This window comes from Papio anubis, chromosome 19 (assembly GCF_008728515.1).
Source record: "Papio anubis isolate 15944 chromosome 19, Panubis1.0, whole genome shotgun sequence".
Taxonomy (NCBI): Eukaryota; Metazoa; Chordata; class Mammalia; order Primates; family Cercopithecidae; genus Papio; species Papio anubis.
In genome coordinates this window covers 27,647,560-27,673,319 of record NC_044994.1, presented here as the reverse complement: position 1 = coordinate 27,673,319, position 25,760 = coordinate 27,647,560, and the positions used below count along the sequence as shown (strand labels likewise).

The following is a 25,760-nucleotide window of genomic DNA, read 5'->3' as shown; positions in this document are numbered from 1 at the left end:
CTGAGGAAACAAGCCACCAGATGAGAAGGTCCTCACACTTCCACCACAAACTGCCAGTTTCCACCTCCAAACCTACAGCTGCCCTGCACTTGTTCCCATTCCCCTATCTTCCTTCCTATGACAAAAGATGACCTCTCTTCTTCCCACCCCCAACCAACACCCTCTACTTGTGTACAGATTTCACCTCCTATCCATCCAAATACACGACTCCTATAACAACAGACCCCTTCTTTCTTTCTATTCTGGTACATAAACACATAACATAAAATTTAACATCTAAACTGTTTTCAAGTGTACAGTTTAGTACTGTTAAATATACTCATGCTGTTGTGAAATGAATCTCCAGAACTTCTTCATCTTACAAATGTGAAACTCTATACCCATGAAGTAACTCTTCTTTACCCCCTTCCCGCAGCCCTGGTAACCTCCATTCTACTTTCTGTTTCTATGAGTTTGACTATTCTAGCTGCCTGAATCATACAGTATTTCTCTTTTGGTGACTGTCTTATTATGCTTAACGTAATGTCCTCAAGGTTCATCCATGTTGTAGCATGTATCAGAATTTCCTTCCTTTTTTAAGACTGAATAATATTCCATTGTATGTTCTATCAAGATTTATAGCAGTCACTCTGTAGCTTGTCTTTAGAACCAAGAATGAGGAGTTTTTTCCTTTGAACTGACCCAATTTTGGACAATGCCTAGGCATTGGTAGCTGGACCAGAATGAACAGACACGTGGGGCGCTTCCACTTCTTGGCTATTGTGAATAGTGCTGTTATAAACATATAAGTAAAAATAACTCTTCAGACCCTGCGTTCATTTCCTTTGGATACATACCCTGAGGTAGAATTGCTGGATAATATCGTAGTTCTCTTTTTTGAGCATTTTTTTGAGAAACCTCCATACTGTTTTTAAATAGCAGTTGTATCATTTTACATTCACACCAACAATGCACAAGGGTTCCAATTTTTCAGTATCCTTGCTAACATGTGTCACTGTCTGTTTTTTTTTTGATAGTGGCCATCCTAATGGGTGTTAAGTTGGCTCTTTCTTTTGCATCTGTAAATTTTCTCTTTTCGGTTGCTCATATCAGCACAGTTTTATCTTAATAAACAAATAAAAACCCCTTTAAGCCCATATTCTCTTCCAGCTACCACCCATTTCTCTTCTTTTACAACAAAATTTCTTGCAAGACTTGTAAACATTCATCTATGTTGCTTCTTCCATTCTCTCTTAAAAACACGGTTTTTAACGACATCCATGGGAAACTCAACACTGTGAGATAGGCTACTGATAACATTTCCCTAGCCAAATGCAATCACCAATTCTAAGTACTCATCTTCCTCAACTTCTCTGCAGTATTCCATACAGCTGATCACTTCCTCTTTCCTGAAACATCATCTTTCCCTTAGTCTTGGAGACACCACTCTCTAGGTTCTCCTATTTCAATGCCTAATCCTTCTCAATCTTTGTTGCTGATTCCTTCTCATCTCCATCATTTCTAAACTGTGGCATTCCCTCTGGCATTGTCCTTGGTCTTCTCTCTCATACTTAACATTTTCTCCTCCTCAGATGACCTCATACAGTTTCATGGCTTTAAAAACCATCCTATATGCTGACAATCTTTAAGTTTACATCTCTATCACAACCTCTCCCCCAAACTGAGTATTCTTTTTTTTTTTTTTGAGACAAAGTCTGGTTCTGTCGCCCAGGCTGGAGTGCAGTGGCGCGATCTTGGCTCACTGCAACCTCCACCTCCCGGGTTCACACCATTCTCCTGCCTCAGCCTCAGCCTCTCGAATAGCTGCGACCCTGTAGTCCGCCACCACGCCCGGCTAATTTTTTGTATTTTTAGTAGAAACGGGGTTTCGCCGTGTTCGCCAGGATGGTCTCGATCTCCTGACCTTGTGATCCGCCCGCCTCGGCCTGCCAAAGTGCTGGGATTACAGGCGTGAGCCACCGCGCTCGGCCCCAAACTGAGTATTCTTCAATGTAAAGACCAATTCATATCTTCACTTGGATCTCAAATTTAATGTGTCCCAAACTACACTGTTGATTCCCTTGAGCATCTGCTCTTCCTGTAGGCTTTCCCATCTCAGTAATGGCAGCTCTACAGTGTCTCAAGCTTGATAGAAACCTTACATAATCCTTTACTCTCTTCCTTCCAACAGTACACCAGCTCTACTCCTGTTTCCATATAGTTTTTCTCCACATAGCAGACAATGTGATCCTTTTCTAATGGAAGTTTGCTGGTATCTCTCGATGGCTTCCATTTGATTAAGAATAAAATGCAAAATGCAAACTTCTCACTATAACCTACAAGCTTTATATGATTTGAACCTCACTATGTCTTTGACCTTACCTTCTACTACTCTCCACTTTGTTCACTTTATTCCAGACAACTGGTCTCCCTGCTGTTTCTGGAACGCACTAGTACATCGTCATCTTAGAAACCTTTAGGCCGGGCGCGGTGGCTCACGCCTGTAATCCCAACACTTTGGGAAGCTGAGGCGGGTGGATCACGAGGTCAGGAGATCGAGACCATCCTTGCTAACAGAGTGAAACCCCCGTCTCTACTAAAAATACAAAAAATTAGCCAGGCATGGTGGCGGGCACCTGTGGTCCTAGCTGCTCAGGAGGCTGAGGCAGGAGAATGGTATGAACCGGGAGGTGGAGCTTGCAGTGAGCCGAGACAGCGCCATTGCACTCCAGCCTGGGTGACAGAGCGAGACTCCATCTCAAAAAAATAAAAAACAAAAAACAGAAACCTTTACACTTGTTCTTTCTTGTGCCCAGAATACTCTTCCCCTAAAAATTCGTACAACCTGCTCATTCACTTTCTTCAGATCTCTGCTCAAAATCACCTTGACAGGACTCTTTCAACTTCTTTATTCTTTCAACTTCCTTACATAAAACAGTACTACTACCCACGCTCACTTGCCAGTCATTCTCTACCCCTTCTGCCCTTATTACCACCTGACATACTGTGTGCCTTTCATAATCTGTCTCACTCGTGGACTGTAAGATCAATAAGAACAGGATCTCTGCTTTACTTATTGCTGTATTCCTAGTACTTAAAATAGTACTTGTCATATACTAGCTACTCAAATATTTGTTGAATGAATGAAAGGACTGAAGAAGTGACAATCTTCTTCAGAGTGGGAGGCCACTTTTCCTGAGCTTTAATCCTGGGATAGGCCTGGTTGTGGCCCTGTCTACACATATCATCATTTGCTGCTGTGATTTATAAAAGGAAATCTTGTCCTTCTATTGATTTCTATGGCAAAAAGGTTGGATTTTTTCCCTACTTGGCTTCATGTTTTTTTCTAAAAGCCATCTTATAATTACAAGTTCACAAGGACCTGCACAGAAGTCTTTTTTTTTAAATATATATGTACAAATTTTACAGATTCACAATTGCAGATGGTACAGTCTGTTTAGGAAACACATCACTATACACAGATTAGGGAAAAACAGACTCCAGAGTACACAGCTTATCTCCAGATGCATCAACTCAGTGGAAATCAACTTTTAGGGAGGAGGAATGGGAAAAAGAATGTTGTTTAGACTTTCCTTATTGGAAGTTTAACTTCTATTTTTTTTTAGTATAAAAAAGTAAGAACATAATAACCACATAGAATATATATTTATTTCTTACCTCTCCCAATGAGAAATAGTGACGTGGAATTTGAGAATCAGGATATATATTCTCTAGGTACCAAGAAAAAGGTTTGCATTGTAGTTTGTGTCTTAGACCAACTCTTGATGATATATCTCCATAATCTACCTTTGTAACACCTGTTGAAAGAAATAATTGACTCTGAATTATTAGTGCTGTTTCAGGTAACACATGTTTATTGTTGAATCTAATAAGCCAGATGAATGAGAACAGTGGTATCAGTTGGGTGATATGTAACTATACCAAGTGAGACACCATGAATCCACCAAAAGTATAAAGCAAGGAAAAGACATTAAATGTGTTTTAATTTTTCAGAGAAAAATTACATTTATGTGAGAAAATAGACCAAAAAAATCAAGGTCTATTTTGCTCAAATATTAAACAGAGCAATTGTTTGCAGTCAGGCTTCTCTCACACAACTCACTGAATTGTGCGCTCTGCCACTTGACAGTCTTGCAGTAACTGAAAAATAAGGATGGACTAAGTAACAATGTCAGGCCGACTTATAGCTGATGGAACAACTGTTCCTACAAAACTCTGAGTAGCAAAGTTCCTGGAAAGAAGGCCCTTGTGGTGGCATGTTTTGGGCTCTCGGTGGCCTTGTGATACTTGATGAAAGCCTCCTATGACAGCATCGAGGGCCTGCTTATAGAGAATGCTTATGACCCACTGCAAAAACAGTGGTTTTGTTATGTTGAATGAAAACTCCAAGAATCAAGAAAAAGTCATGCAAGCTAGAAAAATGGCTGAAAATTTAACAAGATGAAACTTCACAGGAATAAATTAAATGTTGCGGTTAGGTTTTTTAAAAAAATAGAACATCTGTAAAATCTGGGCTAGCAACACTGACCTGGATAATTTATTACTGTTAATTATATATTATTCTAGGCATTCTGCCAAGCACTTTCTATACTGTGTGTGATTTCATTCATTCCTTACAATAACCTTATGAGGTAGGTGTTTACCTCTGCTCAAAGCTTCACTTCCACCCTTCTTACTTCTCCTCCAGGATCAGGGTCAAGAAAGGTACAGTCTGGTATTTCTAATGCAAAACAATGCTAACCTGGAGAAATTATATAGAAGAAATTCTTGAATTCATCCATCCACACTTCTGCAAGTCGTCTGTTATTTTTATTGATAATCTGCCCTGTGCCTCCTGGAAACGTGTAAGGTGTAGCTTTCCGAAACACATGTCCAACATGTGAGCATGTAACAATTTCCAAAGTTCCTCCACATTGCCAAATCTGAAAACAGCAGAGATGACCATAAGATGTAGCTGAGTAATCAGGAAATGTTCACCTTAGTTTTCCCATAGCATTTTTCTTTTCAGTTAAATAGGGGTTTGGCTTTTGTTTAAACTTAAATGGAACATATTGTAGTTACTGGTAAAAAGCTTCCAAAGTACCTCCATACTACCAAATCTGAAAATAACAGCTAAGACCATACATGACATTGATAGTTTAAAAAAAAAGCGTTGACATCCATTGGGTTCCACAGTTGGAATTCCACAAAATCAGGGGCACATGGTGGGCTCTGGCTGTAGGGTTAGGTTACAAAGTCAGTGCTTCCTCAAGAGAAATATTTCTCTAATTTAGGTTCTGATCAAACCAAAAGTTGAAGACTAAAATAAAGAAAACATAGGTTACAGGCTAAATACAGAAAAGACATGAGATCTAGAGCAGTATTCTTCTAACTGCAGACCATTATTCCTAAGAGAATCATAAATTCAAATTGATGAATTGCAACCCATACTTGTTAACAAGGACATACTGTTTCACAAAATGTTTAAATTTTATGTTTTGTGTGTACAGAGTATATAATGTATTAATGTGATTCATGGTTAAAAACAACCACCAAACAAAACCTGACCATGGAGTAGCCAGCCAGATTCTCATCTGTTCACCCCTCTCCAAACCTGTGTCACGGCTTGTACATGAAACCGAACCTAGGAATCTAAACCACATCCATCGTAAGTTCTTCAGTGAGAGAGTAAAAGCATGTTTTGTTGTCTTTGTTAGAACAGTAAAAACAAAAAAAGGGGTAAAAGAAAGATGATCAAGTATGTGTTTACATCCTTAATTTAATGAAATCCTTCTGTTCCTTTCAAAATATATTCCCCCAAACAAGTTAAAACTCTCATAACTCTTTACAATTAAAATAACATTTTGGAAAGTTCTGATTTTGTTAAATATTCAGTGTTCCTACCTTCAAGTTTTCCCAGGATCATAAAGTGTTAGAGCTGGATAGGATCTCCAAGATGATCTAGAGTCCAACCCTCTCTTTGACAAGAAGGCAAAGCGATTCACTGGGAACAAAGTGAGCTCACTGGTTCAGATTACAGTACACGTCAGTGTGACTTCCACTATAATAAGTTATGTGTCTAAAGTTGGTTCTTGTAAAAAATATGCAATGCCATTTAAATGATATGTTGATTCTAGTGAACATGAAATGCAAAGACTTTATATGTAGACTGGGTTAAATCAATTTAGAGTCATTTTAGAATTCTTTTGCGTTTTTCTTTTTATTGAAAAATATAAAGCTGGTAAAGTGACTAGGTTTTATATAAAAAAGTTTTCACACTAAAATAAAAAGCATATTACAAAATGTGAAATTTATGTTTTTGAGAGTAAAGTACCAAAGTAGCATATTCAAACTACATATTAGTTTTTAGAGCTTAAATTACTTCCTTGAAAATAAAAATTAAAAACAACTAGGGAATCTTGTGTAAGTTTTATAGCTGGACTTCAAAGGTAACTAAATTATTTGCTTCAATAGTTTATAATGAACCTTTAATATCAGTCTTTTTTATGAACCGAAGGTTCTGAAGTTACATTAAACTTGTATTAAATTCAATTTTTATTTTTTATGTAGAGATACACGAATAATCAAAGCACATCTATATTTGAGGTTAAATAAAAGATTAATTTTTTTGAAGGGAACTTACCCTAAAGGAAATTTCAAGGTTTTCTCCTCCCCAAATATCCATTCCAGCATCATATGTTCCAATTTCCTGAAAGTAATCTCTGTCTATTGAAAAAAGGCCTCCTGCCATGGTAGGTGTTCTGAAATTCAATAACGCTATACCATTAGCAATTTAAAATTTACAATCAGCTTTTGTTTTTAAAAGCAGTTTCATAACCATTTATAACTACTGAGTAAGTACTTATTCTCACACTCTTCATAAACTTTCATAGGCCTTAGGGGTTTTCTGTGTTTTATGCTGTTATTTGGTCTTCAGACATGACCTGTACCGTGGTCATGCTGACTGCTAGACTTGCTGTGTCATGCTTCTGCCCAGACATCCCTCTCTGTCACAGTTCTAAGAGTACTTTCTGTCTTTCTTGGCTTGGTCCTCAGGTCCTAACTGAGTTTAGATCTCAAACTCCTTAAATTAAAGCTATTCCTCACAATCCTCTCCATCTGACTGTGCACCCACTCCATGGATCCTAGTAACTTCAAGGCAGTTGACTGTATTAACCAAGCAGATTCAGGTTAGAGTTACCATGCCACATTCTAAAGGGTGGCAAATATTTTAAACACATAAGATAAACAGGATGGAAACAACGAGGTCTTTTCCCAATACCCACAAGAAATCTTTAAGGACAGGAGACAAAATATAGAATAAAATCCATATGTTCCTTCCTGACTGTATGGTATATTTTCTGCAAAAGAGGAGCCTAATTCATCAAAATGGGCTCAGGTAGGCAAAAGGAGTGGGGACGTGAAATTAAGCAGAAAAATGATTAAGAAATGAAGGAAGATTTAAATAAATGAATATCAGCCCATTTGATTTTTATAAAGAACAAGTATGGAGAAAAAGTGAACTCCAACCAGGAGAAAAAATAATTAAGTTACAAGGACCGAAGATACCACGAAAACTGTATTTTAAGATGAACCCTAAAATGTACTCATTGCCTTTCCAGAGGAAATAGCGGTTTCAAAAAAAGGTTTGGACTTATTTTGATTTTAGAAGAAAAAAAGAATGAGAAAAGGGTTTAAAAGAAACAGCCCAAAATTCAGAATTATCATTTAATACAGGGGTTTCTTGACCTGAGTTTTTTGTGTATTAAATCTTCTGTATGTACATGTGCATTTTTCTCCATTAGAGAAGACCCATAGCTTTTACCAGATTTTCAAAAAAGTTTGTCATCTTTGAAATGTTTAGGAACCCCTGATTTAGATAGTGAATTGCACTAACAGCTAAAGAGAAGAAAAGTCCCTTGCACTACTAAGAACTCAGGCTAAGGAAAATAGCACACAGTCAGTGGAAAATCTCTTCAGTGTTGCCAGAACTGGACTTGAATTCAAGGGAAGGCAGATGCAGGAGGCCCAAAAACAGAAGACGGCTGAAGCCTGGTTCTGAAGGAACTCTTAATACAGAAGTAGCAGGTTGATATAATTGGGATAAATTTTAGGATGGCTCAGAAGAGCTCAAAGGTCTCAATTTCATGTTCTAAAAAGAGCATGAGGATTTTTATTCCATCCTGAAAAAAAAAAAAATCTATATATGACCAAGTAGAGAAAAAAAATCAGAAAATAAATGGATTAATGAATTTTTTTATACTTTGTGTCAATTCTAGCTATTTTTATGTTTGATACAAGCTTTTCTAACTTTACCAGTCAATAACGCATCCAGATGGTACAAGTCTGAATTTAAAATCGCACATTTTAATGCAGGGACCCAGTTTTAGGTAATAGTTTCACATACTGACACAATTAATTAAGCTAAGTAGTATTATCCTTAATAACTGAATTAAAGAATAGATGTGACTTACACATTTGCAGAATGTTCATAAAGGAATGAAAAAACATGCATGTCATCATTTCTCATGTGCACTAGATTTACAGAATAAGTAAAAATGTCTAATTTTATTAGAGGAGAAATCCTTCTTTATAACACTCCCATATGTGAAAGATGGCTCTTAACTACCATAAGGTATACGAATGCTTCATGTTTCTCAAAATACACTGATCCATTTGATATGATTCCCAGAGCTCCACAACCTTCTGCCAATGACACTTTAGAGAAAATGTCTGACAAATTAATTACCTGACAGGAAGAGTCCGATCACCTTTCCTTCTGTCCATTTCTCTTTGGGGAACAGGATACCAGCGAAAATTGAGCTTCCAGTTGAACCCACCATAGGTCATATCAGAGCCTGCCATGTACTCAAAAGTATCATCGCTGATCACATCGATGATAGGACACACCACTGTTCTCCTGATGTCATAAAAGCAAGTTTAAAAATCCTTCAAAACATTCCTGTTTAATGCCAACTATAGAACAACTGTAGAGTGTTTTTACTTTTTTTCCCCCTTGTGACAGGGTATCACTCTGTCACCCAGGCTGGAATGCAGTAGTGCAATCAGGGCCCACTGCAGCCTCGACCTCCTCAAATGATCTTCCCACCTCAGCCTCCTGAGGAGCTGGGACCTCAGGTACATAACACCACACTCAACTAATTAAAAGAATTTTTTTTTTTTTGGTAGAGACGAGGTCTCCCTATGTTGCCCAGGCTGGTCTTTAACTCCTGGGCTCAAGGGGTCCTCCTACTTCAGCCTCTCAAAGTACCGGGATTACAAGCATGAACCACTGCACCTGGGCCTAAGTGTTTTTAAAATAAAAATACATTCTATAATGTTACAGGCAATGGTGAAAAGTTTCATGCTCAATCTCCCATCAAACTAGCATCATAATTATTTACTGGTTGATAATCCCTCCCCTTTTCATTCATACTCCTATATTGTCTTAAAAAGAAGCATATTTTTGTTTTTTATATTTAAGTCTTTAATCCTCAAGGGACTGATTTTAACTATGATATACAGCAAGTATCCAACTTCATTTATTTCTTCTATGGATAACCAATTGTTCCACCACTATTTATGTAATGGTCCCTTTTTCTTCTGCCATAACTATGAGTGCCTGTTCTGTCATAAATGAAGATTACATACAAAAATGAGCGGGTTTCTAGACCCTACCCTGTTTCACTAGTCTCTTTGTGAATTCCTGCATCAATATACCACTGTAATTAACACAGCTTTAAAATAAGTCTTGATGCCTAGTAGGGTAAGCCCCCTTAGATCTGATTCTTCTTCAGAAGCATCCCAACTATTTTTTTTTCTTTTTACAGTTCCATATTAATGCTAGAATCAGCCTGTACAGTCTCTCAAACAAAATTCTGTGGAGATTTCAACTGGAAATGCACTGAATTTATATATGAATTTGGGTAGAACTGATACTCTTATGATATTGAGTTTCCTATCCATGAACATCACCTCTCTCTCAAGATTTTTTTGTGAATTTCAGTCAATCTTGGTAAACATATTCCTACGTGTAGTCTATGACTTCCATTGCTATTACAAATGGTATCTTTTCTTTTTACATTATATTTTCTAAGTATTCCTTGTTGGTGTGAAATAAAATTTTCTTTGTTTGGAGATGGAGTCTCACTCCTGTTGCCCAGGCTAGAGGGCAGTGGTGCAATCCTGGCTCACTGCAGCCTTGACTTCCTGAGTTCAAGTGATCCTCCCGCCTCAGCCTCCCAAGCAGTTGGGATTATAGGCATGAGCCACCATGAATGGCTAATTTTTTGTAATTTTAGTAGAGATGGGGTTTCGCCATGTTGGCCAGGCTGGTCTCAAACTCCTGGGTTCAAATGATCTGCCCACCTTGGTCTCCCAAAGAGCTGGGATTACAGGCGTGAGCCACTGCACCAGCCTGAACTTTTCTATAGTAATCTCATGTTTGGCAACATTGCTGAATTCTTATTGTTTCTATTATTTTATGTACAGATTCATTTTCTTCACAAACACATATACAATTGACAACAATGCTTTTCCTTTTTCCAATAAATAAATGTTCTTTATTTATTGTAGTACAGCAAAACCTATGAAAGACTTCTAATAATACCTGAAGTCTTGAAGTGATTGAGGGCATTAACATCTTGTTCCACATCTTTTTAAAAAATGCTTTCAACATTTCTCCATTAACATGATTTCTGCTTGCAAAGGCTTTTTTTTTTTTTTTTTTAAAGCTGTCCTTTCTTGGATTAAACTTCCACTGTGTAATAGTTTGCTAAGTATTTTCTAATAATAAATTCATGTTAAATTTCAGTGAACCCTTTTTCAGTATCTATAGGAGTGATCAGAGGTGTTTAGTAAGTTTGTAATCACAGTTTTAAAAATACATTAACGGGATGTATTAAATGAATTAGTTTTGTAATATCATGCTAAACCAAGCAGGCATGATATCATGATATGTTTTTTACATATGTGTGTGTGTGTGTGTATTGCTGGTTCAGTTTGCTGGTATTGTGAGATTTTCGCACTAGCATTCATGAACAGGTTTGCTCTGTAATTTTCCTTGTAGTATTTTCTGGTTTTCATATCACAGTTATACCAGCCTCATAAAAAGAGTTTTGTTCATTCCTTTTCTATATTGTTTACAAATTCTTAGGGAAGATTTGTTTCCCCTCTGCCACTGCATACCAAGGTTGAGACAGCAAGTTTTCTCTGATGTGGTGGGATTTATTTTTCATTCTTGCCTTATACTAAGATACAGATTTCAAGATCCCAGCTTTATACAGGTGTTTGCTATTAACCTTCTCACCTGAGGCAGCTCCTAGGTTTTGTCTCTTATCCTTCCATCTTATTTGTCTCTCAAGGCAGAAGCTTAGTGTCCCCAAAGTTCAGCAGAAACCCTACCAGTGAAAGCTGGCTTTAGTGTTTGGACTGCACATTTGCTCTCACTTCTTTTCAAGATCTGCAAATTTCTTACTTTTGTGCCAACTCAATGATGCATTTAAAATTTGTCTGGCCTTTTATCCAGCTTTTTCAGTTGGAAAAGTTATTCAGAATATCAAGTCCACCATACAGCCCAAATGGGAAGTCACTGTGGTTGCTATTTCAGCTGATTCCCTTCCATACTTCTGTCATCACCTCACCTTGCTTTCTCTCTATGGGTTATGTATTATCTTCAGGCAAGCAAATATTCCCTAAAACAGTCGTCTATTATTTAAAGAAAAGAATTTACAGGGATATGCTATTCTTTTGATTCTTCAGGGAATGTTTTTTTTTCTAAAGCTGCTCTACTTTCCCATTGATTGGCCCAATGCTGAGTTTTCCTATTTATTCATCTTTGAATGGGAAAAAAAAGTAGATCCAGCATTTGCTATCAAATAGAATAGATGCTGTGGCTTTAGCTCCCACCGTGCTCCACTTGATTAGTAAAAGTTCACTCCACTAAAATCTAAACTTAAAGGTTAACAAGGATAGTCTCTACCTCAAATTACAATGACAAACAGAAATTCAACCAACATAGATGTAGCAGACTGAAGTCAAGTTCTCTCCTGATGCACAAGAACTAAGCCAGAAATAAGGAGTTATTTGAAAAATGTGTAACATGAAAAACTATAACCATAGGTGTTCATTACACCACTGTTCTTCCTGTGTTATCCAAGATTATGGTGCTTTCCATATAAAATTAAGCATTTCAGGACACAATGTGCTTCTCTCCATTCTCTTCTACTTCTTGCTGCACTACAAGTTGAGAGGATCTGCCTGCTCCAGTGTTAGCTTTAGAGAGCAAGGACAAGTGAAGGGTTTTATGCTGTCTTCCCCAAGTTCACCATCTATCTGTTCTGCTCCAGCTTGGTGAACAGAGCATATAGTATACATTCCAACGACATGCTTCCTAATCACTCCCTATTAGCACGACAGTTTGCAAACATTCATGCCAGGCTTCAGAATGTGGTCTTCTAGATATTTTCTTTAGAGTCCTTTACACAGATATTTTAAAGCAAACTTGGGAGGAAATTACTTTTATATTTATTTAAAAACATAGAATTTGGCAATTAACCAGATAGTTTAGGACAAATGCACTAAAAACAAACTTACAGACACCAGAAAATTACCTGTCATGTTTGATCCTGGCCAAGAGAGGCTCCAGCCATCCCACTGTACACTCACAATGGGCATCCAGGAAGGTGATCACTTGGCCTTTAGACACAGCAGCTCCTTTTAATCTAGCTCTAATCAATCCAGAACGTTGTTCCATTCGAATTACATGAACTGGTACTTTTAGTTTTTTCACATAACTCTCTAAAGGCCTTTTCAAAAAGTCTGGAAAATGAACAAAACAAAACATGAAAACAGGTGTGGCCTGGCACTATTCAGATTAAAGTAATTTTGATTTGGAATATTTATTCAACATACCCTTACTGAACACTCTCAGTAAGGCTCCCTGACTCACAAACCCATTTTGCTAAAGGAAGCCTTTATATTCCCCGAGAGAATGGACTAGAGCTGCCTCTATTTTATTACATGCAGAATTAGGAGAGTGCCTTTGGGCTCAGACTTAACCAAGGATAGGAATGCTCCTATGTTTCACTAAGTAACTCTGTCAGACTCAGTTCTTTTTCTAATCATGCTTAAGGATCAGCAATACAAAGAAAGCATTAAATCCAGACCTCAACAGAGAGAAGACACAGAATATGTAATATGTAGAGTTCAGAAAATTGTGAAAGCAGAAACAAATTGTCTTGTTGATTACCACAGTCTTTGACGACACATTTTTTTTTTTTTTTTTTTAAATCAGGAGGCAGAAAGTGAGGTAACGCTTGGAAAAGAAATGCTGGACTGTTAACTGCAAGGCCAAATAGAGATCCTTAAACCGACAGTTAGGTGTTAAGAAAAGAAGTTTAAAAAGGAAAGGGCAATTGAAGAAGATAAGAGAAAAAGGGGGCAAAAGGGGAAAGGGAGAGTATGTGGGTGTATGAAATCAATAGCTATCCTGGAGAGTTCAGATAAGAGGTTATGCTCCTCAGGACACAGGCAAGCATATAGGATAAGGCAAACCTTTCCTCCAAAGTTCACAACTGACTTTAAAAAGCAGAAAAGGTGCAACTTCCTCAAAGCAAAGAGAAAATATTGTTCAGATCAGGTAGGTTTACAGAATTTATGCTAGAGAAGCTATTAGTGGTAATATGGCCAAATGCCTTTCCAACTAGTCACCATACAGTAAGTATGAGGATAATCTCTCCAGGGAAGAAAATATTTGAGATGAAACTACTGGGACCCCTAGAGAGATTATCCTTACATCTATTAATTAAATACTAAAAGTGGAGATCCAAAAGGCTTCCTGCATAGTGAGGTGGAAAAGACAAATGGGAGTAAAATGATTCTTGCCTGTTTGACTCAACAAGACAAAATGACTCAATAATGAAACAATCAGGGATATAAAAGCTGTAAAAGAGAAAGGCCTGTGTGTCCCACTACACCAAAACACTGATCTTTCCCATTTCTGCTAATATATTTTCTAATATTTGAGCTAAAAAGTTATCTGAAAGATATCACTGTGATTTTATGAACCAAGTCTTAGGGTCAGAAGGATCTAACTTGATTCTGAGTAAAAAGGTAAGGGTAGTGCCAATCCCAGAGAAGAGCAACATTTTGTAGTACCTATTAACATTTTGTGTCTGTTTAGTACAATGTTAACATATGTAATACTAGTCTCATTATATATTTTATCTCATTTAATGCTCACAACGACCCTATGAGGTTAAGTGTTATTATGCGTACTTTAGAAATGAAAATCTAAGGCTCAGCATATTACATGAATTTGATTAAGGTGATACAGCTTGTTAAGGGATGGATCCAAGATTCAAACCCAGGTCAGGCTGACTTTAAAGCCCATCTTTTTATCTACAACAAGAGAATCCTAGAAGGGAACTCTATAGAGAGAACAATTCAAGTCTGTGGAAGCACCTGATCAAGCGCAAATTTAAAATACTTTGTATCCAGAATTTGATAGAATTTCATGCAGTAGAGTATAAGATATAATCTAGTACCTTAGATCAATCAAGACTGGATGTGTCATAAACAATGTGTCTCCCAACAAGTTTTTCCAAAAATATTAGTTTAAAATGTTTCTTCAGAACTAAAGCAATCTAGTCCCCAAGTCCCACATGTCTTTGAAAGCTATACTATCTTGTTTATGAACAAAATTTTTAAAAAGATGCATGATTCTGTGGTCTGGTAACTCATAAAATTTGCTCTTCCACAAATTTTCTTGGCATCTTTGTTTGACATCTTTGTGGCTTTCACACAATAACATTAGGATATAGGTGTCTTCTTTTCAGTCAATATAGAATTATGGACTCAGGGCTGGGTGGGGAATTAGGAACTATCCAAGTCTCATTTTACAAAAATGAAGCCATGAGTTAAGAGATTATAGTTAGAAGCTACTATTACATCAAAAACAAGGGAGAATCTTCTTATTAGGACATCTTTATAACTATTGGCCTATAAATGGATCCCTATGCATTTCTCAGGGTATGAGATTGTCAGAGAGTGTGAACATCAGGGAAAAATTTCACTGTTCACAGCAATGTCTGAGAAATATTAGCCAAAACTCTAAAGAGTAGTAGGGAAGAATAAGGAAATCAGAGTCTAATAAATCTGATGCCTAACCTCTACTAAATATAAACCTCTGCTTTTTGTATAAAATGAAAAAATAATAGTCTTCTCAGATTAGAAACATTACATAAATTCTAAGTCTTAAGATAACTTTCTGAGATGAAAATTACATAACTTCTGAAATAAACTAGGGATTCGTCCAAATTCTGACTTTATTACAGATCCTGTAACAGTAAAGTTGCACCAGAAGCAATCAGAAGTGAGGTACACAGCAGTTAAGAGGTCAGGCTCTGGATTTATACAAGGCTTGGATACTCATCTACCACGCTAAGCCTTATTTTCCTCATCAATAAAACAAATAATTACAGCACCTACTTCATACTTCTTTAATAGAGTTACTCAGCAGGTTAACCTGAAATCAAGTATTCAGAGGCCACGGGCACACTATCTATGCTATACAACCCAATTAGGAAGTTTGCACAGAAAAGAAGTAAATGTGAAGATTAAATGTACCAGCGTACATTATTCTTTCACCCATTCATTATGTAATTCTAGACTGTTGTTATGTACAGGCACTGTGGGAAGTGAGGTGATAATGGTGAGCCAACAGACCTGACAAAGTATACAGTCTACTGGGGGAAGATACCTATTAAACAGACAAATAAATAATTCAAACCCTGGTTAGAGCTGCAGAGGGGTAGAGTGTTATGAGATGTTTTCAGAGAGACATGACAGGTCTGGAGAGGTCAAGAAAGGCCTCTCTAAATATATCACATCTGAGCTGAACTCTGATGGATGGATGATTCAATGTTGACAATGCTGGGGAGATAGATGGTGGAGACGAATGTTCCCTACAGAACAATGTTCCAGGGAGAGGGAACAGAATCAGTACAAGCGAAGGCCCTGAGATAGGAAGAAGGATGATACTCTTTAACAAACTGAAAGAAGAAAACTGGACAGAGGGAATAAGTATGGGAATGGTTCAAGGTGTGACTGGAGTTGCCAGGTGTGGCCAGGTCATACAGGCCTTAGTGGAGGGGTTTAAATCATGGAAGCGAAATGATCAGATTTGCATGCTTTAAAAAAGCTCACTCTGGAGGCACCATGATGAACATCTAGATGGGAGGGGGTAAGAGTATATGGGGACATTAGTTTGACTTGTTAGCCTATTTCCACATCCGGGTGAGAAATGATGGTGCCTTGGATGTGTCTCATGAATAGGAAAAAAAAGGCAGATTTAAAGAGTTACATAAAAGCAAAGAGCTTGCTCTGGTTTCTGGGTCTAACAATTACGACTTAAACAATGGAGCCAAAGAAAAACACATTAGATGATTCTCAACCTGGAAAGCAAGACTGCAAATTATAACCACAAAAACAAAGATCTAGTGTCTCCCAGATATCAGAAATGGTAACCTGGATATTTGAGGCTTCCAAGGCAGGAAGATAAAGGAGAAACACACCCCTCAGCAGGGACTCTGGAGCGGCACTCCAGGACCCCGCCTAGAGACTAAGCCTCAGGTGGAGCAGTGAGGTAGACACCTGCTCACACCAGTTTCCTCTCACAGATGTACACAGACTGGGGTGTTAGGTGAGGTCTGCATGAGGGGAAGGAAAGACAGAACTGGTATAGGTGAGTTTCTCTGTCACTTGTTGTGGGACTCTGCACCTTTTAAATTAGGTCATATCCTATAAAAATTTATTATTCTACACAGCCTTCTTGGGCATTCACAGAACGAGAGAAAAACAAAGGAGGAAATGAAAAAATAATCCATTTTATCTCAGGTTAAGTATCTCTTCTGGAAGAATATATTTAATCCAGCAAATATTAACATATAAGTAAACCAAGCACAAGTCATTTGCAGGATAAATGTTTGTATATATTCCTCCTTATATTAACTTAGGTTAATTTTCTTACAGAGGGATTAATTCCTAGCAAATAGATTATCCACACGAGGTTTATAATTCTGTTGTCAACAATTATTTCTTTACGTGTGGTATTCTTAACAGCTCTTATTCCTTTTGACATGTAATTATGTCATGTATTATACTATTTAAATGTCTTGTGTGATTATAAACTATCTCTTTAATTTGATTAAAAATGTAAGATATAGGCTAATTTAAAAGGTAGGATTTATCTTATTCTTCATTTGCATCTGTATAATCTGGCAAAGTAATAAGATTTAAATAGTTTTTATTGCACTAATTACTCCAAATAATTGATATTTGACATGAATAAACTTAATTTCTATTAAATGCATGTATTCAGTGTGGGCACAGGAAGGAGAAAGTATGATAATTAAATCATAGATGCAATGGGAGAATAGGCAAGAAAGTCGAAGATACTAGCAAGAGAGGTTAAAACGGTAGATCATTTAAGGCTGATGAAGAAAAGAAGTAGGAAATTATTTTCTGTAGCTCTAAATTTTTCTCATGTGAACACAGGAACATTGGTGGAACACATGACACCAGTGATTCCTAAAGAGATGAGATATGAATAAGAAAATTAGGACATGCTGGGTATCTAAGTTAAGCTAGTTTCTTTACTGATGGACTAAGCGGAGCCTTTTCTATATGGTACTCTGTAGTGTGAAATCTCTAGTAAGGATTCAGAATATATAATATTGACCCAGGCACCTTTAATTAATATGTCCTTTCCCAAAGAGTATTTCATGCTATAGTTTGGGATATTTTAGGCTTGTGAAAAATTCTGAGATTCCTAGAAGGACATGTAGGCAACAGTCTGTAGAGATTTATTATGACAGTCATATTACATCCTACCTTTTCATCCTTCCTCATCCTTTTATGTACCTAGCTATAGATCATTCCTGAAACTTAGAAATGGAGAAAATAGGGAAACCTAAGAAAAATCTGGAGAACAAAGGTTCACCCAGCTAAGGCTCCATCTTGCTGTCAGAGATATTTCCTACTAAACATGGAGCTACATTTCTCCATTCATGGATGTAAGCAGAATCCAGTCTCTCTCTACTGACTCAGTCCTGCAGCTTCCCACAGAGAAAATCCTAACAAAACGATGAGAGTTTTTTCACTGTCCTGCATAATAGTTTATGTTATATAGCATTATTTCCTTTTGAAACAAGATTAAGATGCAACACACATCAAATGTTAATTAAATATTTTAAGTCTCACAAGAGTGTACTTTTTTACATATGTGAATGAATCCAAATGCTGTATTTTTGGGATAAGTTAGAATTTTGTATAAAATTATTAGGTTAAAAATTATAGCAACTAGCTTTAACCGTTAGTGACAAAAGGTGTAGCAAATTATTGGCATTAAAATTTAAAATTTACCTCTTTCACTGGCATCATCTACTAGAACAATTTCTTCTATCATGTGTCTTGGTGAGCGATTAATGACACTATGGACAGTTCGCAGAAGTGTGCTCCAAGCCTCATTGTGGAAAACAATCACCACACTTGTTGTAGGAAGATTATCTGGATACACCTTTGTTTTACACCTAGAGACAAAGCAAATGCCTTTATAAAAAGTGACTGTTAAGATTGCATAATAAAGGAATCTGGACTAGAAGGCGTGATAGAACAATAAAAGCAGTTTGCTCTAGGGGTGGGATCCTTGGTACCTTTTTATTTAAGTCTTGGTTAATGTTACGTGTTTAATAAATAGCACCTATTTAAAATGATATATTTAGATTAAAATTATTTCAAAGATGTCATTTATATTCTTAAAATTAGGTACTTCCTCCTGATGAATGTTTTCAGGTGATTCACTTTAATAGAGAATGAAATAAAGCTATCTACCCAAAACTGACTGTACTTCAAGGACCCTATTAGACAAAAAATCAGAACCACTGGAGTTTACATAGTTTAATAACCTAAACAAAAATATGCCTGATAAATATTTAGTGAGTACCTATCATGTACCAGGCTCTTAATCTTCCTAGTCATTCTGTAAGACAGATACGTGCAGCCACATTTCACAGATGAGAAACAGGGCAGGGATAGCGAGGAGGCAGCAGAATCTGACTGAAGACTCCACAGCCCATGCCCTGCTGCTCCAATTCTTGCTGCTGCCACCTCCATAATTAAATATCAACATGTACCTCGTTCAGTAAAGACTATTTATGCCTGAGCATGCAATCATCAGAAATACCAAACACACTCAAAAGATATACACACGAAATCCACACAATAATTGTATGTTTCTAGCACTTTGTTAGGCCACATGGTCTCTTTTTCAACCTTGTTAGCTACATAAAATTACTAGATAACAGCCTATTAGAGAAAGTAACAGCAGTAGGTAACCTGAGATCAAGAGATGTGCTTTAGAACATAAGCCCGCTCTAAACAGTGCGTATGTAATTCTCTCCCAGGTATCCCCAATTCTAACAGTTGCTCCACCCTCCTCTTTCTTCCTTTATTCCCTGCTCTCTCTCAAGCTCCTCAAACTTTCCACTCCCCAGTCTCAACTGTAATCGCCTGTCAGTGGGAGTGGAGAAAGGGAAGGATGGGGAGGAAATGAAGAAAACACAAATAAGACTCCTCTTCTGAAGCTGCTGAAATAACTCTTCTTATTGAACACTCTACCCTAGGGCTGCCGGCTGGCAGCTGGAAGAAAAGGAAAAAGGAAGGGTAAAAAGATGACAAGGTAAAAGGGTTGAAAGAAGTAGTCACCATAGGGGCCCCATCAGCCCTTGTCCTTTCTCTCTCCCAGGAGAGAAGGAGCAACAAGTAGCTGTTCCTGTCCTTCGATATATTCCACTGCAGCCCCTCTCTCCCTCTTCACCACTCCCAAGACCCCTTTCACAGGATGGTCTCCATCTCCTACTACCAGTAACCTCCTCTCTACCCACAGCCTCATTTCCACTTCACTGCCCACTCCCTATGTTCACTCTAACAACCACAAGAAGGCCCACACAGCCTGCCACCCTGTCTGCAGCTCCCTCCTTCCAAGTCTAGACTAAAGAAGACTAGGCGAGAGGGGAAAAGATGTGTTCTCAGCAGTACTAATAATACTTCTGAAAATAGTTTCCCATCAAAACTCTGTTATAAATGGTGGCTACAATATTTATGTATTATAATTAGTACTAGTTTCAGGTACATCATAGCTGAGCAAGCTATATGTTGAATTCCTGATGCACAGACTCCTGGAATAAGACTCTGAAGTCAGGAATGGCCTATGTATGGGTAAAAGGGAGTCAGAAAAAGAGTTTCTTATATTATTTAGCTGAATCTTATTATGCCACATACAATCTCTTTTCCCAAGTGAATCCTACTTATTATTATGGTAGAATTGGGAAGCAGGAAACAGCCAAAGTGGCCATGTAGTTGCTACCTTACCAAAATAAAGTAAAATAATAAAATCAAGTGATGCACGAAAGATGTATAGTGTACAAATGGTACTGTTAGCCATGTCTATGGCTAGGAAACAGAAAGGAAGACAGAAAAATGTGGAGACAACAGGTTCTGCAGAAGAGAAGTGATAACCCAAATTTACTATTTGTATGATATGTTAAAGAATAAATTCTAAAACTGTATGGGAAGGAAGTAAGATTATAAGAATATAAGAACACTAGAAAGAAATTGGATGGAAGAATCAGAGGGAGAAGCAATATTACGAGCCAGAAGGACAGATGATAAAAATGAAATAATTTTTTTAAATCAAATGGTTAATCAGAGGCCATAATGAGTTCATAAAGGTTAATATTCTCTCAAAGCAAATGAGAAAACATAGAGAAAATATTAAACAACCATAATTAACCTCAGAACAGGTACAAAAACACACAAACACACACCCCTAACCTGGAAGAGCCACAAGGTACTTGAGAAGAACCAAAGAGCCTTTTAGCATTCTAGCTAAGCTTTTCCAATCAAGAAACCACCTGTCCTTTTGTGTTTCAGGGTTTGAGGTGGGTAGGGGGACTGGTTCATACAACACAGAGCTGAGGATGAGGAGAAAGGCCACAGACCATGTTCAGGAAGCAGCTTTCTTCCACACTGGCCCAAGTGAGACTTTTATCCTCAGTTATGAAAACCAGCCAGTGTAAGTGCTAATTTCTTTTTTTTTTTGAGACTGAGTCTCGCTCTGTCGCCCAGGCTGGAGTGCAGTGGCGTGATCTCGGTTCACTGCAAGCTCTGCCTCCCGGGTTCACGCCATTCTCCTGCCTCAGCCTCCTGAGTAGCTGGAACTACAGGCACCCGCCACCACGCTCGGCTAATTTTTTGCATTTTTAGTAGAGACAGGGTTTCACCGTGTTAGCCAGGATGGTCTCCATCTCCTGACCTTGTGATCCACCCACCTCAGCCTCCCAAAGTGTTGGGATTACAGGCATGAGCCACCGCGCCTGGCCAGTTTATGCTAATTTCTAAAAGTCACATATAGGTTTAACAGCAAGGTATAGGTTAGGAAGAAATGGAATAGTCTTAAACTTTCTATTGAAATATATACATGCAAAAAGTTGACAAATCATAAGTGTACAGCTGAATGAATTTCCACAATGAAAGCATCAAGCAGTCAGCACGCAGATGAAGAAACAGACCATTACCAATATCCCAAAGGATTCCTTTGTGCCCCTCTCCAAGGTAACCACTCTACAAGACTTCTAGTACTACTGATGAGCTTTGCCTGACTTTTTCAACATTACTTAAACGGAGTAATATAAAGCAACAGTTCTCAAACTTTTTGACTTATAATCCCTTTACACACTTAGAAATTGAGGACCCCAAAGGGCTTTTGTTTATGTGGATTATGGCTATTAATGTTTACCATCTTATAAATTAAAACAATTTTTAAAGCGCAAGCATCCACAAACACATAATACATTAGCTCTTGGAGATGACTCATCATTGCCATGTAGTGTGCCCATTATCAATGTATTGCCTCTTAGTTCGAAATACACCTTTTATTACCTGCACTGTGATAATGGAACCGGCTCCTATAAGCATTTCTCCTTTGCAGTATGCATGATGCATACTTAAGCTCTGTAGGTAGAAGGTGCTGGAGGGACAATGCAGGAGGAAGATACTTCCCTCCCCAGTTCCAGTGTGCTTCCATTTGTTTTCCTCTCCCTCAAACTGTGCGGCTGCCAGTGGACTGTGGTGGATAACCAGGGCATTCACCCCACTGAACTTCAACAGCACCCCCACAACAACAGACCACATATATGATGGTAGTCCCATATCATTATAATGGAGCTGAAAAATACCTATGGCCTAGTGTCATTGTGGCCACCATCAATATACTAGCATAATTACTTAATATGCAAAGTACATTTAGTAGAGCCTAAGTGTACAGTGTTGATAAAGTCTACAGCAGTGTATACAGTAAAGTCTTAGGCCTTCACATCCACTCAGCACTCACTCACCCAGAGCAAGTTCCACTTCTGCAAGCTCCATTCATGGTAAGTGCCCTATACACGTGTACCATTTTTCATCTTTTATACCATATTTATACTGTATCTTTTCTACGTTTACATACACAAGCACTATTGTACTACACAACTGCCTACAGCATTCAGTACAGAAATATACTATGCAGGTTTACAGACTGGGAGTAATAGGCTATACCGTATAGCCTAGGTGTGTAGTAGGCTGGACCATCTAGGTTTGTGTAAGTACACTCTATAATGTTTACACGATGACAAAATTGTCTAATGACCTATTTCTCAGAACATACCCCAGTCATTAAATAACACATAAGTGTACCTAACAATTCAGAAATATAGAGCTACAGAAGTCGCTTGGTATTTACTATTACTAATATTTTTCTATTGTTATAGTCCTACTCTGGCTGGATGCAGTGGCTCATGTCTACAATCCCAGCACTTTGCAAGGCTGTGGCAGGAGGATCACTTGAGCCCAGGAGTTTGAGACCAGCCTGGGCAACAAAGTGAGACCCCATTACTAAAAAAGTCCTACTCTATTTATCTTATCTCCGGGCACTGGCCTGAAAAGGTCCTGCTGACTTTTTATTAAGTTCCTGAAACTGCATTAAGAGGATTAAATATATTATCCCATGTATGCTTGTAACAACCCTAAGACAGAGTTATTACTCTCCAAATTTTACAGATGAGGAAACTGAGGCTTAAAGTAATAAAGTAGATTGTTCATGATAGCAGCTAGTAACAGAACTACAAGCTGAATCCACAACTTATGATAAAACTTGTAATGCTCATCAATCATCCATATATATGTCAAGAACTACAGTTTGAAAGAAGAGCCAAGAAAAGAATTTTCAAGAAATTTCTACACCAAGGTGACTATGCATGTATAATCCGATGCTCTCCTCCATGTCCCTTCAAGCTATGATTTTCAATGTATTCTTTTTCCTCCATTAAATTTCATCTGTCACTAGCATTTATCAATGACAATTCATATTTCATAAAATGTCTGGCTACCTGCCAGGCAGTGTTTGGCAATGTTACAAAATTACTTCTCTGTATACTCTCATTCAGAGAAGATCAACTAAGATCTACCCATAAAAGTAAGAGCAAAGCACAGTGATTCAGAGCACATATTTTGACCCTGAGACCCAGATTCAAATTTCACTTGTGTCACTTACTAACTGTACTTTGGACAAATCATTTAATTTCCCTAAGTCCAAGTTTCCCCATTTGTAAACTGAGCACATTACTACTACTTTGCCCATCTGTTTAAATATGACAATGTGTATAATACTGGTATATAATAAAGCATTCAATAAATGCTATTTAAATTACTTTTTAAATATCTAAGACTAACTATATAGGATGGAATTGGCTTACTAGATGATTTGGAATCTGTCTTACACTTCCTTCCCTAAGATTACACATGAGAAAAGTTATTCAGGGACTGTTGGTTCTATTTAACTCTTCTGAACAGTGTAATAATGTCATTCTTCCCTCCAGTTTCCTTCAGGAAACATGCCCTCAGAGACTGTACAAGGCAGTAGAAGTTATTGGCAGACAGGATGATCTGGACACAGCCAGCTACACACCAGTTAAGCCCATGTCTTAGAACATAAGCAAGGTTTCTCTGGATTCCAAAAGGTGGTGAAAAAGCTGCACTCCAGGGGCCATCCCACAGCATCATTCCTTCCACATAGGGGAGCAGGAATGGAAAGCAGCTGACTACCTCTGTCCAGCACAGCTGAGGCTTAAGAAAATACTATCTAATATTTACCACTTGGCATTTCATTGTGAATCTGCTTTGGAAGTCAGGAAATGACTAGTAAAATAAAGAAAAAAAAGTGGAGATGGAAAAGTCCCTTTGGAGTCAGCTTCTCCTGAGAATCAAATAGGGACGTGGAGCTCACTCCTTGAACAGAGGCCTTCTCTGTATCCTAGATTGCAGGAAGCGTGCAAAGCACTTTACAAATCCTCACAACCACCCTTGTAATTCTCCTTATCTTAGAGATAAGGACCTGAGGTATAGAAAAGTCAGGCAACTTGTCCTAAACCACATAGCCAGTAAATGGCAGAGCCAGACTTGGACTTTGCCATTATCAAGATATTAATGAGAAATTTACCTAGAGACAATTTGAAAAGGAACAAACAGAGAAAAAATAAGAGTATAGATTGAGAAGCTCTAGTATATGCATATAAGTAGCTCCAAAAGAACAGACTGGAGGAAATAATGAAGCAGCAGTATTTGAGATTACAGCTAGGAATGTCCCACAATTGAAGAATAATATCAGTGCTCACATCAAAAGTACACTATGTGCACTGAACATGTAGATACATAAAGATAAATCTACACCTTCACAATTACAAGATACATAGGTCTTACTAATAAAGGAAAAGTATACAGCTTCCAAACCAAGAGACAGAAAAACATGAATGGTAAAACTTTACCAGTTGAAACTGTATCAATTAGAAAAGCAGGAAAAGAGGGAAAAAAGGAAAAAGATACTAAACAGAAAGCAAGATTTATTAGGTCAAAGTTTATGAAACTGTCATTTTCATGGGTCAAAAGTGGTTGAATATCAGTTTCATATGGTTCAACATAAAAGAAGTTCAAATATATCAAGTCATAATACATGTAGATCAAGTCATAATATATACAAAAGTCATCTATTAAAAACCAAATATTAAATTTAAAACACAAAGTTCCAGCCTGGGCAACATGGTGAGACCCCCATCTCTACAAAACATTTAAAAAATTAGCCAAGTGTAGTGGTATGTACCTGTAGTCCTTGTTACTCGAGAGGCTGAGGTGGGATGACCGTTTGAGCCCAAGAGGTTGAGGCTGCAGCCAGCTGTGACTGCACCACTGCACTCCAGCCTGGGCAACAGAGCAAGACCCTGTTTCTCAAAAATATATATGCGTGTACATACATAGTGAGAGTCCATTCAATGGTAGGCTGCCTATGAACATGAGCACGAGAGAAGCAAAAAATTAAATAAATAAATGGTAGGCTGTCATTTAAAAGAAAAAAGTCCAGCCATCTAGTAGAAATACACCTAAAACAAAGTCCTTTCCTATGCCAAGATCACAAAGATCTATTTTCTCCTATGTGAACTTTTAGGGCTTTGCTGGTTTGCCTTCACATTTATTTCAGGTAATACATATAAAATTGATTTTTCTGTATGGTGTGAGGTAAAGATGCAGTTTCAGTTTTGTCTTGAATTATATCAAGTTGGCCCAGCATCATTCATTTGTTCATTTTTTAGAAGATCATCCTTCTCCTACTGCCACATAGTGCCACCTTTGTC

At 37.7% G+C, this 25,760-nt stretch overlaps 1 protein-coding gene across 1 annotated transcript in view; it reads right to left on the bottom strand.

Annotated features, from left to right (window-relative positions):
• The window catches only part of GALNT1 (polypeptide N-acetylgalactosaminyltransferase 1), an 82,072-nt gene that overhangs the window by 16,547 nt on the left and 39,765 nt on the right, over positions 1–25,760 (bottom strand). The window contains exons 4-9 of the mRNA XM_003914303.5: positions 18,403–18,569; positions 12,591–12,798; positions 8,729–8,899; positions 6,623–6,740; positions 4,742–4,922; positions 3,658–3,797 (exon numbers count right to left, since the gene is read on the bottom strand). Of these exons, the coding sequence (XP_003914352.2) occupies positions 3,658–3,797; positions 4,742–4,922; positions 6,623–6,740; positions 8,729–8,899; positions 12,591–12,798; positions 18,403–18,569 (985 nt within the window). The remainder of the gene's footprint in view (positions 1–3,657; positions 3,798–4,741; positions 4,923–6,622; positions 6,741–8,728; positions 8,900–12,590; positions 12,799–18,402; positions 18,570–25,760) is intronic.